Genomic DNA, 13,175 nt, shown 5'->3' with positions numbered 1-13,175 from the left:
ACTATTGATGGTTTTGATCAGAAGTGTCTGGCCAATGGAAAAGATAATAGAATTTGGTTTGAATAAACTTTGTGTCTATGATATCCTAATGGTCAAAATGGTTTATTTTTGCTGAGTGGGTTGACTATTGCCCAAAATGAATTAATTTGAGTTCTATCATTCTTTTAAATGGTATATGAATAGGTTGATACCATTAAAATCTAAAGCTAAAGCTAACTTGTAAGGTTTGGATCATTTGAATCCAAGTAAACCCATAATAAATAAAAATGAGTAATTTGGTCAAATAGGTTTAACCAAAAACAAACTTGGGTTGACTTATGCTTATCATAGTTCTAAATATCCACATGAGTGAGTTAAACGCCTTGGTCCCTATGTTAAAGTTTTGTTTGCATAGCTTTAGCTTTAGTAATATTAAAATTGCATTCATTGAGTTAACCCATTTAGTCAATAGTAAATGCAATTAAGTGCATGGTAGGTGATGTAGCACAAGATTACCATTGATGAAGAAAATGACTAACAATGGGAGCCCATAGCTATAATGAAGTTGAGAAGATTTAAGGTCGAAAGAAAAAGAGAAAAAAAAATAGTTGAATTTTATTTTATTTTTATGGGTGTGATAAATATTATATAATATTTTGTATATGTAGTAGTAATTATAAATTTAAATTTTTTGAAAATTTGAATTTTAAATTTTTGAAATTTTGAATTTTGAAAATTCATAATTTAAAATTTTTAAAATTTTGATTTTAAATTTTTGAAGGGAATATGATATTTCTTTAAGTGCACATATTTATTTAATTATAATAAATCAAATAAATATTTCCCCAAATTTGGTTGGCTAGTCTATATAAAAAAGAGGGTTAAGTTATCATAAGTTATCTCACTCTCCCTCTTACTCATTAGTGCGGTCAACACCCATTTCATTTTCCCACTCTTATGCAATTCAATTGTGGTGTTATCTGGTGAAATGAAGAAGGAGAGGACTTTAATTGTAATTTAAAATTTGAATTTTCTTATAAGAAGTGAGGCCTGGTGCATGGTTGACCTCAACTTTGAAGATTATTCAAATATTACTGCTTTGACAAGTGGTAAGTGTTCTATCTTCCTAAGAAAATTAATTTAACTATTTATTGTATAATTCATCTAAACTTATCGCCTCATGCTACTACACTACTTTCACATCCATTTCCTCACAAAAATCTGCTGAAAACATTAAGAAGAAGCCTCAGCCAAATCTTGCTTACATCTGATCTTGTTGGGTTCTATACCTCTTTTGATCCATCAAAATATCTTAAACAATTATGAAATTTTTTATAATTGATCTAGAATCATCCCTCTTTTATCTACAAGAGTTTTCAAGCCTCAAAGTTCCCCCATTTTGAAACACTCAAAGCCTTAAGTCTATTCATGAATATTTTGCTAGATTCCATGCACTCTCAAATTTCTCTATTTTTTCTTGTTATTCGAACAATATGTACTTCAACCCTTCTCAAGGATTATACATCAATGCTAAATCATTTTAGAATCTCGTCAAGCCCAAAATTTAATGCCAATGTGGTCTAACTATAGACCACACAAAAAATTTGTTTCAAAGTTTGGGTTGGAGGACTAGCATTCGAAACTTCATTACCAAGAGCATTGAATGCTTGGAAAATTGCTTGAACTGGTGAATTAAATTCCATAAAAATGTCATTTCTTTGATTTCAATGTTTATCTATTCTTTGTTATGATAATTAAATATTCTATTACAAAAATCTGAGGCAAATTACATGTTATATCAATTCTATAGTTTAATGTAAATGTGTGAACCAGTTACATGTATATTCATGTACTAAAGCAATCACCCTTTAAACGTATCTCACCTTCAAGTTACTAGAGTGAAATAAAATTAGAAAATAAGTAATCCACTTTAAAATTTAGCTTTTACCTAAGTTCCAATCAATAGTAGATCTATACATTTCAAATTTAGATTTTTTTATAAAGATTTTTACAAGCAATGTTATGTTAATTAGTTTTACTTTCTCATTACATTAGTGTGAATGATATAAAAATTTTAAGAAATCATTTTAAGCATATTTTCATGTTTTCGGCAATTACTCATTGTATACTTTAAAGGAATTATAAAAATTCCCACATTACATCAACATTGCATCCACGCTGCTTAAAACATGCCACCAAAATATACTAACATGAATCAAGTGAAAATTTTATCAAGAAGGGGATCTTCGATTGCCTTACATAGTGAAGAAAACTTCAAAAAAGCTATAAGAGGAGATTTGAACTTAATTACCCACTTGAAAGTTATGGACACTATGATGGAAGACTAACCATCGACCTAGGACCAAGCTGAAATTGGTCCTATAGGAGAAGAGTTTGTGATAAACCTTAGAAGATATCAGTTTAGAAACCATAATATGAATGCACATCATAGGCACCATGATCATATGGTAATTCACAAAAAAAGATAAGGTAGAAGAAGCCACAACCTATGGTGGTATTCATAATCCTAATATGTTTTTAGAATGGTTCATCGAAAAAGATGAATTCTTTCATGCGTTTCAAATGGATGATTGTCAACGAACCATCTTTTTTAAGTTAAAATTAATAGGTATGCCAAACTTTATTGGGATAATGTCTCAACAAATGAGAAAAGATAAGGTAGAATATTTTTAACCTAGGTAGAGATGAAAACAAATGTTGAAACTTGAATACTACCTATAATCTAAAGTTGAATTCATTCATGAGAAGAAATTGCATTAAAAAATAGTGACATTAAAGTAAGGGAGAAACAAGTAATAAACTACGAAAACATATTTGAGGAACTTGTAGCTATGACAATTTTAAAAATCAAGATTGACAAATTTCCCATTTTAAGCCCAAATGTCTACTATTAGACGTACGTGGCCCTTCATGTTTTAGTCCCCCACCCAAGAAGATAATAAATGAATTGGCTTCTAAGAACCTAAAAGAAATTGTTTGCTTTCAATATCACCAAAAATTGCATATATGAAATCACTTTACAAAATATGTTATGTTCTTAGATGAGAAGGAAGATGAAGAAGTCGACGAAGAAGGACACCCTCTTATTTTATGAAGGCATATTAGTCTATATGGCCAAGTAAGAGTTATAAGGTGTATGATAGTGGATAATTATAAAAATAGTAAATATGAAATATGTTATATATATATATATATATAGTTATGATGGTTGTATTTAGTTTGATATCCTACCCATGACGTATAATAAAAAAAAATTGTTATTGACAATAAAACTAAAATTATTATATAATCAAATAACAAAAATATTTGAGCTGATTTTATATTGTGTTATTAATCACCTCACAATTAGCAAATAAAATGTAATATTTACTTTCTATAAAATATATTTATATTTTAATTTATATGAATACCTTTTCTTTTGAAAATTTTTTAAATCATATAAAATAAATACTTTAAATTTAAATATACATAAAAAGTAAACCTAACTATTGACATTAAAGTAAGGGAAAATTCAAGTAATAAACTACGAAAACATATTTGAGGACCTTTTAGCTATGACAAATTTCTCATTTTAAGCCTAAAAGTCTACCGTTAGACGTACGTGACCCTTCATGTTTTAGTCCCCCACCCAAGAAGATAATAAATGAATTGACTTCTAAGAACCTAAAAGAAATTGTTTGCTTTCAATATCACCAAAAATTGCGTATATGAAATCACATTACAAAAAATATTATGTTCTTAGATGAGAAGGAAGATGAAGAAGTGGACCAAAAAGGACACCCTCTTATTTTATAAAAGCATATTAGTCTATATGGCCAAGTAAGTGTTATAAGGTGTATGATAGTGGATAATTATAAAAATAGTAAATATGAAAATATGTTATATATATAGTTATGATGGTTGTATTTAGTTTGATATCCTACCCATGACGTATAATAAAAAAAAATTGTTATTGACAATAAAACTAAAATTATTATATAATCAAATAACAAATATATTTGAGCTGATTTTATATTGTGTTATTAATCACCTCACAATTAGCAAATAAAATGTAATATTTACTTTCTATAAAATATATTTATATTTTAATTTATATGAATACCTTTTCTTTTGAAAATTTTTTAAATCATATAAAATAAATACTTTAAATTTAAATATACATAAAAAGTAAACCTTCATATGTGCTAGATTTAGAAAGTAAATCTATGCCAAAAATAATGGATTGGTTTGTTAATTTTATGGATGAAGAAATTTAAATATAAAAAAATTAATCTAAGATGTTCATATATTTTTTTCACCAAAAAATAAATACTTTCTCCAAAAAATAAATATTTACAAGAGAAATACAAGGTGAAAAATTAAAGAGCAATAAATAAATATTTAGAGAAAGTAGACAACTTAAGAACTTCAAGAGAAAATAAACACATTAAAGTCACGAGGGTAAGTTAAAGTCTCCAAATACCTATAAAAATTGTAAAAATTGCTAACTAGCTTACACAATATCAAAATTAAATAATATTTTAAAAAACTTAATAAATTCAATTTAAATTAAAAGTGGACCATAACCCCTCAAATGATATCTAAATAATCTAATGAATCAAATGGATTTAACATCAAGCCAAATATTAGTGATAATAAAATAACTTTTAGCAAAATATAATTTGTACATATTTAGATTTATTTTAAATAATTTAGATAAACTCACACACATATATAATATTATGAATCTAACTGAATACATTAATAAGTAAACTAAATAAAATTTCAGGAGGCTCATAAAACCAACAAACGCCTTAAAAATCATAGCTCTGGGCATATTCAAGTTGCATGAGCCAAGTACAAGTGAGAAGTACATATGCTTATGAAGGAATTTGAGTGCCTCGAGGTATGTCGAACACTTGGCGAAGAAGGCAACGGTGGACCACTGGATAAGTCACAATAGGAGCTCGTTGTTCACTAGATTAGGCATTGAAAATTCTGCTATCATATGTACAAGAAAGTAGTTCATGAGTGAATAAACCAAAACAAGAGTTCAATTACCTAAATCAAATGATACAAAGGAAATGAGAATTATTCAAGCCAGCTCAAAAGCGAATGAGCCAAGCTTAGCGAAGCACAAATTTGAGCTCATTTGATGTACAAATAGTTATTTAAGCTTAAGCTCGTGGATCAATAAACTCTTAGTTCTATAAGCTTAACTTAAAAGCTCGTTGACAAATAAAAAATGATCCCTCCTGTGAGGGGATTCCGCTCAATCATACCTCTAAATTTAGCTTTCAATCTCCTTTTGCTGTGATAAAGACATCTCTCTTTCAGCTCATGCTAAACTCTTACAGAGTCCATAGGATCTTTCAAAGACGCAAACTTCCCTAGGAAAAGACTTGTTTTTAAAGGGCGCATGAAAGAGATCTAAGACGAATATCATTAATATCCGTCTCCTCTCGTCCAAGGCCGATCCAAAGAGAGGTACTGAGCTTACAAAAGAGTTAATTCCACACCAGATTTTTCCAAAATCACCGATTAAAGTTAATAAAAATGGAAAGCACCTTCGATGTCTGGAAAGTACATCGTTGTCAAGTAGAAACCTGGGATGAAGACCTCATGCTGTTAGTAGAAGGTTGTTATCAATGGCATAGATGACCGTTGCAACATGATTAAGAATATCGTTATTTTGAGAAAAAAAATTTATAAGAGTTGATTTTTAATTAATTATTAGTTAGCAAAGCCCTACACGCTCTGCGTTGACAAGCTTTGCCCACCCACACCCACCTATGATTACTTTCGGAATGTCATATCCATCCATTTCTACACTTCTTGAATGCAGTCTGCCATGATTAATGGCATTGAGGTTTGTTAACCTTTTCTCTAACAGCAAACTTTTAAGCCACATATCAAAATTTATCGTGGTCACAACGCGGTTTAATACTACGCACTGCTAGTAAGGCTTACTGTAATATACTACATGCATATGATAATTAGTAATGTAAATCGATCGGTTTGTCCCCTGATGTTGAGTATCTACCCATGCCCATTCACGAGGCCATGGGTGTACCCATACCCACCCATGTCCATTGAGTATGGGTGGATAGATGGATGGATGTGACTATGAGTACTCATTGCAGCGCTCTATTAGTGGGCAAATTATTGTACCTGGTGTCCGGATTCGTCCGGACACCAATCCGGTGTTGCCATGTCACAAAAATATATCGGGATCCAATGTATTTGAGTGACATGACATCACCGGATTGGATGTCCGGACATCCGGTGACCGGACGCAATATTTGGCCGTGTTAGTGAGTGGAAATTTTGAGATTTGAACTTGTTTCAATTATTTTAAAAATGCTTCTTTTAATGACAATAGAAGGCCGTCAGGAACTTTTCTTCCTTACATCACTGGCTTACACAGTTGAGGAACAAGCTCGCATGCGGGGTTTCACGCGCAAAATCCACCGTTAATTCCCTGCAATGAAGCCAAATCCACCGTGGATCGTCGTCTTCACTCCTACGGGCACTCGCATAGTTAAGACATCCCGACCAATCAAAAGTTGAAGCCAGCTCATGGCTATAAGCCTGGAAGAAAATGGACTTCTCACCGACCTAACACATTAACTCTTACAAAGCCTTTCCTCTCCCTTATAAAACTACAGAGTCTCAGATTATCAAGCAGTCACAAGCACCGGTAAGCATTCCTTTTCCTCGCCGCCAAAGTTACTTCAGGCAACCATGGGCTACGACAGGATCAGCCCGTCCGAGTACACTCCTCCCCTCTCCTCCCGTCGCCGATACGCTCGCTTCCTCCTATTTACTCTAATATTCACTCTTCTTCTCGTCTCCGCCGCCGCTTTGCTTCTCCGCAGCAACGCCCACCGACCCGCCCGCAAGCTAATAGACCAAAGCCCGACCAGTGCCATTACCCGTAATTGCGGCCTGGCCCGTTACCCGTCACTCTGCTTCAGCTTACTCGAGAAATTCTCTGGTGTCGGCGAGCGCGATCTCCTTCACATTTCTCTCAACATGACCCTGCACCGCGTCGGCGCCGCGCTATACGGGGCGTCGGCGATGGCCTCAACGCCCATGGAGCCGCGCCTCCGCGCCGCCTACGACGACTGCATAGAACTGCTCGACGACTCCGTCGACCAGCTCAGCCAATCACTCCTGGCCGTCTCGCGCGGCGGCCATCCGCGAGAGGATGTAGTGACCTGGCTCAGCGCCGCGATGACAAATCACGATACTTGCTCCGAGGGCTTCGACGGCGTCCCCGATGGCTATGTGAAAGCGCAGATGGCAGGACATTTGAAAGACCTGTCGGAGCTTGTGAGCAACTGCCTCGCCATGTTCTCTGCCACGAGCGTCGGCGAGGAATTCGCCGGCGTGCCCATTGAGCATCGAAGGAAGCGCCGCCTTCTCTCTGACGACGATACCTTCCCGAATTGGGTGAAACCGAGAGATCGGAAACTCCTCCAGATGCCAGCTCCGACAATACAACCGGACTTCATTGTTTCAAAGGACGGCAACGGAACGCATAAGACTATTTACGATGCTGTTAAGGCCGCTCCAGAGGGAAGCTACCGCCGTATCATTATTTACATTAAGGCCGGACGCTACGAGGAGAACATTAAAGTCTCCCGCAGAAAGATCAATCTCTTGTTCGTCGGCGATGGCAAGGGGAAAACCATCGTTTCCGGCTCACGCAGCGTATCCGAAAACTACACCACCTTCCACACAGCCACTTTCGGTATGTAAATCTCCTCTGAGGCATTTCATCAAACATTTGTGAGTCGTAAATTTTTTTACCAGTTTGTGCTTGCAGCCGCGACAGGAGCCGGGTTTATAATGAAGGACATGACAATAGAGAATTGGGCGGGGCCATACAAGCACCAAGCGGTGGCGCTGCGAGTCGGAGCCGACCACGCGGTGGTGTACCGTTGCAGCATCATCGGTTACCAAGACACACTTTATGTGCACTCGCAGAGGCAATTTTTCCGGGAATGTGACATCTACGGAACCGTCGATTTTATCTTCGGCAACGCCGCGGTTGTGCTCCAAAAGTGCGGCCTTTGGGCTCGGAAACCACTTCCGATGCAGAAAGTCACCATTACTGCGCAGAACCGCAAGGATCCGAACCAGAACACCGGTATCTCAATCCACGACTGCCAGATTTTACCGACGAGCGACCTCAACGCCAGTGTGGGGGATTCGAGCTTTCAGACGTTTCTTGGGCGCCCATGGAAGATGTACTCTAGAGTGGTATACTTGCTCTCGTATATGGGAGGACACATTGAGCCGAGTGGGTGGCTACCATGGAACACTTCATCATTTGCCCTTGACACTTTATACTACGGAGAGTATATGAACTACGGGCCGGGAGCTGCCGTCGGAAAGAGGGTGCAGTGGCCAGGATACAGGGTTATTACCCTGCCGGACGAGGCTGGAAAGTTCACCGTCGCTAATTTTATCTATGGCTCCTCATGGCTACCGTCCACCGGAGTCGCCTTCCTCGGCGGACTGTCTTTCTAACAATCAAATTCATTGATGGTTTTTAAAAGGAAGTATTTTGTGGTTTAAAATTGTTTTAATGTATAAGCTCACAGTGTAAGCGGGTGTTTATGTTTGTTATTACTCAAGTTTTTTTTTTTTTTTTATTCGAGTGAGCGTGGTTAGAGGATAGAAAATATTGAAAGCCCCTGGGCCAGTTTAATTGTATATTCCGATGACCATGGTGTCTTTTTAGCTGGTGATCGAAATAAATATTAATTTAATTATTTTTCTTTTTATTGATGGGAAAGAACAATGCTTTAAAAATCGGGCTGGAACGGCCGGTCCGACCGGTTCAACCGTGAACCGGTCCAAAGGCCAGTTCGGTTCAACCTAAAAACCGGCTTATCTTCAAACCGGCCGGTTTTGTCCAAAACTGCCGGTTCAACCGGTGAACCGGCAACCGGTCACAGTTCTCTTGAAACGGCCGGTTCAAGTTTTATATTTTTTAATATTTAAATTTTAAATAACTTAATTTTAAATATTTATTTTATTTTATAGATAATAATATTAATTTTATTTCATTATAATTTTTTATTTTATTTACTTTGTTTTTAAGAAATTTGTGGAGAAAATATATATCTATTTTTTTTTATAATAAATGTTAGAATATATTTGAGATGAATGCAGTGAAAAATATGAAGGCTTCAGATAAAATCAAAGTTCTATATTTTCTTATCCTTTATAAGATTGCACTGAATGCCATTTGTACAAGAAATGAATTTCACAGATCGATAGATCAGATGATTTTCTATTAAATGTACAATGATCAACTAAAAAAAAATCATCATTTGGCTATTTCCAGCAACTCCATTATTACCAGACTTCATGGTGCACATTATTATCAAGCTTCATCATGCACATATCAACTTTCATTTTAATATTTAGGGCAAAATAGAGAAAATTTTTAGTCTTAATTTTATACACATGGAGATAAAAATGATTCAAAAGTGACAACGAAGTTAAAATAAGTTACAATGTAGGCTAACCTAGTTGTGATAGGGAATATTGGAGATGAATTGAATGGAAGAAGTCTATCACGATGTCTAGGGTTTTCTTCTCCGCTACACCTATGCTCTGTTCTGCTTCGGTCGAGTAATACTCTTCTTTTTCAAATCTTGTGGGTTTTTCTTTTGATTTTCTTCCTTAAGCCGGTTTTTTAGTTCTGATTGCTGCGAATCGTGTGAGTGACCCCTGGATTTTGGATGAGAAGCCCAAATTGAGATCCTTTAAGGATGTTTTGTCTCTCCCTTTGGCTTCTCCGAAGTTTCATCTGCTTAAAATTTCTTCGCGTCATGGATTACTGGCTTTGTTGTTTTCGGATGAAGAAATGATTACTCTTGCGGCGCCTTTTGAGTTTGCATTGGTTGGGAAATTTTCAGGGCGTCGTCCACCTCTTGATGTGATTCGAAATTTTTTAACATAAAACTCTTTGGTGATTTCTTTGTCACTTTGCTTAATCTTAAAAATGTGTTGATTAAATTAGTAAACGACATAGACTACTGCAAAGTATTTTTCCACTGCCCCTACTTTGTCAGCTATTGTTTTATGAAGCTTTTTAAGTGGACTCCTCATTTTGATGTTAATGTGGACTCCCCTATAATTCCTATATGAGTTTCTTTTCCCAATCTTCGACCACATCTATTCTTAGACAACATATATTCTACCCCCGCATTCTACATGATTTAGGATCTAAATTTGGTCTCTATTAAGATCACATAATGCTACCATTAATGGCACAAGGCCTTCTGTTGCTCGTATATTATTTGAGTTAGATGTCACTAAACATTATCCTAATTAAGTTTAGCTAGGTTCTGAATCTATGGGTTACATTCAATATGTGGAGATGGAAGAATTGCCCTCTTATTATTATCACTATAAAGCTTTGGGCACTTAAAAGTTGAATGCCCTGTTTTGCATCCTTTGGCTGGTGATCCTCCTGTTAAGTTAGTGAGTCTGGGGGTTGCGGCTTATATTTCTTTGAAACCTATTCATGGTCTCAGTGATTCTTCTATTAATATTGTAGCTGGGGTGGTGCCTCAAGATTTGGATTGTGCTATTCTTGCTAATATTGGTAATGGTTCTCCTGTAGCTCAAAATGAGGGACAAGAGGTTGTGCCTATTCCACACACTACAGGAAAATTGTTAGTTACCAGCGGTGATTTCCAACGGTTAATGTGTGTTTTCCAACGGTTAGTAAATTTTATGGTAATTTTTCGATGGTTTATAAATCGGTGGAATAAACAGTATAGGAAAGGAAATTCAACAGCCATTTTTCGGAGGCTAAGCTTTTCGACAATTTTCCGCAGGCTAAAATAGATGATAAATTATGGCGGTTAAATTGCCGGTGATTGCCGGATAATTACCAATGATGTACTGGCCGTAGAAAACACCGATATTGTCGATGGCTTAGCCATCGGTTAGCCTCCTGTTATCACCGATAGAAACATTACAAAATTGACTGCTAAATGTGCCTTCCAGTATTGTTGTTTTTGACGGCTAAACAACCGGTTAGCCACCAAAAACATGTAGTATTTGTAAAAAAAATTGACAACCCCCTCTATTTACACGAATTTTCATAATACATGCACATAATTCAAAACATGTATAAAATAAAAACTTTAAGGGAAACAAGCCATAATATGTAACCCATAAAAATAGAGTCCAAAATAAAAACAAGTTTCATAAGAAATAATAAAACACATTCAACAAATATATTTGCACAATCCATAATAAGCTATATTACGGGCAAGAATATACGCAACGATAGAGTTAAAAATTTGCATCTTAGCGTTGTACAAATATCTGGCTCACACACAGAGAACACAAGATGTTTTTATGTGGAAAACCCTGTAAAGGGGAAAAACTACGGTGCCTGGCCCAGTCTGAAATGATTCCACTAGTGTTCGGGTAGATTACAATGTGCTGACTCATCCATAAGGGTTCTCAGATTACAAATGTCAATCGTTGGTTGAAATCTAGTGTCAAACGAGGATAAAATCACATCATCACTTGGTGGACTACTAGAAGTCTGGTGTTACTTGAAAATTCGGGCGTTAGTTGCAAACATGGCATTTGTTTGGCTGAACTTCAACATCGGGTGGTGGTCCAGTGGAATTCCGTCATTAAATGATGGTCCTGCGAAACTTTGGGCATCAAGTAATGGTTTGGCAGAAGTCTAGACCTCAAGTGGTGGTCCGACGGAGCTCCAGGGCCTCAAGTGGTGGTCCGGCGGAGCTGAAGGCCTCAAGTGGTGGTCTGGCGGAGCTCAGGACCTCAAGTGGTGGTCTGGAAAAGGTAAAGGCCTCAAGTGGTGATTCGGTGGAGGTGATGGCCTCAAGTGATGGTCTAACGGAGGTGAGGGCCTCAAGTGGTGGTTCGACGAAGGTGGGGCCTTAAGTGGTGGTCCGGCGGAGCTTAGAGCCTCAAGTGCTGATCCGGTGGAGGTGAGGGCCTCAAGTGGTGGTCTAACAGAGCAACGATGTCAGGCGGTGGTCCGATAGAACTTAGGCGGTGGTCGAGGAGGAGTAAGGAGGCAAGAGAGATCTCCGATCTCTCTCTTGAATCCTTTGGCTTGTGGTCCGTTTCAAGAGAAAAGGGGGCTCTATTTATATACTTTTGGAGTGGCATGGCCCGTAAATAGGTGGGAGATCATGGGTAAATAGGGAGTGGTTGGATGGACGACCGATGTTGAATTCCTTGATCATGGACCATTTAATGGACATTTGAATGTCTTATTGATGTCAGAATTTAGTGATCTTTGGCTCGTTGGATTCACTTTGTCGAGCTGCTTGATTTGACTATTAGCACGTTATGTTTGGTAATTGTTTGGTAATCCCATTATGGTTTTAACCTTCCAACAACACTTCTAACCCTTGATTTGGACCTGTTTGGGCTTGGATTGGGTTGAATTGGGTGTCGTTGGGTTTGTATTCGTAAGTTTGCTAAAATCGGAGTTTGGATTGTCCCAATTTTAATTTTGGAAGTTTCCAACTTAATTTTGCATCAGGTTTCACGCCCGATCAAGATAATTTTTTGATGTCGTATCAATTGCCCCCTAATTTCAAACGACGAAGCTCCAGAAGCCCAAAAAATTGTATCGTATCTCGTGGGAACTTTATCAGTGATTTTAAATTCAAATGCGCTCCGATCTTGGGCGTAGATGTCCTGAATCATTTTAAATGTGTCAAAAATGAGTTTGGAATATTGAAGAACGATTTGACATTTTAGGGCCAAAAATTGGGCTAAAAAATGGCCTGGAATGGATAGCCGCAGCTCTATCATTGATAAACTATAACCCAAAATAATATCAATCTAATATAGACAAACAACTTGATTAAGAAAATTTGAAATATATTCATTGATTTGCAAAAATATTTAAATGAGATAGAGATCTATATGAAGATGAAATAGATCTCTATTTTTTGCCTAATTTTTAATTTTAAATGGATTTTAATTCAAAAAGAAATTACACTCCTAAAAGAGTTAAAGGAAGAGGGATAATTCTCAATTGTTCTTCCCTTAACTATTGTAGAGAAATCAATCACTGCTTACAAAAATAGGTAAGATTTTTATTTAAAGAAGAGTTCAACTATTGAATTAAGTTGTGATTAAATTCTTAAATTTTAAATCAAATAAAT

The 13,175-nt window shown here is 36.3% G+C and overlaps 1 protein-coding gene across 1 annotated transcript; it reads left to right on the top strand.

Annotated features, from left to right (window-relative positions):
- The first annotated feature begins 6,336 nt into the window (after positions 1 to 6,336).
- LOC110099087 (probable pectinesterase/pectinesterase inhibitor 34) lies at positions 6,337 to 8,762 on the top strand. The gene is made up of 2 exons (XM_020826122.2): positions 6,337 to 7,735; positions 7,811 to 8,762. The coding sequence occupies exons 1-2, from the start codon at positions 6,724 to 6,726 to the stop codon at positions 8,515 to 8,517; spliced, it is 1,719 nt and encodes a 572-aa protein (XP_020681781.1). The 5' UTR covers positions 6,337 to 6,723; the 3' UTR covers positions 8,518 to 8,762.
- The last annotated feature ends 4,413 nt before the right edge of the window (positions 8,763 to 13,175 follow it).

This window comes from Dendrobium catenatum, unplaced genomic scaffold, assembly GCF_001605985.2.
Source record: "Dendrobium catenatum unplaced genomic scaffold, ASM160598v2 fragScaff_scaffold_1012, whole genome shotgun sequence".
NCBI classification, from domain to species: Eukaryota; Viridiplantae; Streptophyta; class Magnoliopsida; order Asparagales; family Orchidaceae; genus Dendrobium; species Dendrobium catenatum.
This window is presented reverse-complemented; position numbering and strand designations above follow the sequence as displayed.

Excerpts from the sequence above, each read along its gene's own strand:
- LOC110099087 (XM_020826122.2), top strand. The coding sequence starts at position 6,724 with ATGGGCTACGACAGGATCAGCCCGTCCGAGTACACTCCTCCCCTCTCC. Across the intron at positions 7,736-7,810 it reads CTTCCACACAGCCACTTTCG|CCGCGACAGGAGCCGGGTTT; the intron begins GTATGTAAATCT and ends TTGTGCTTGCAG.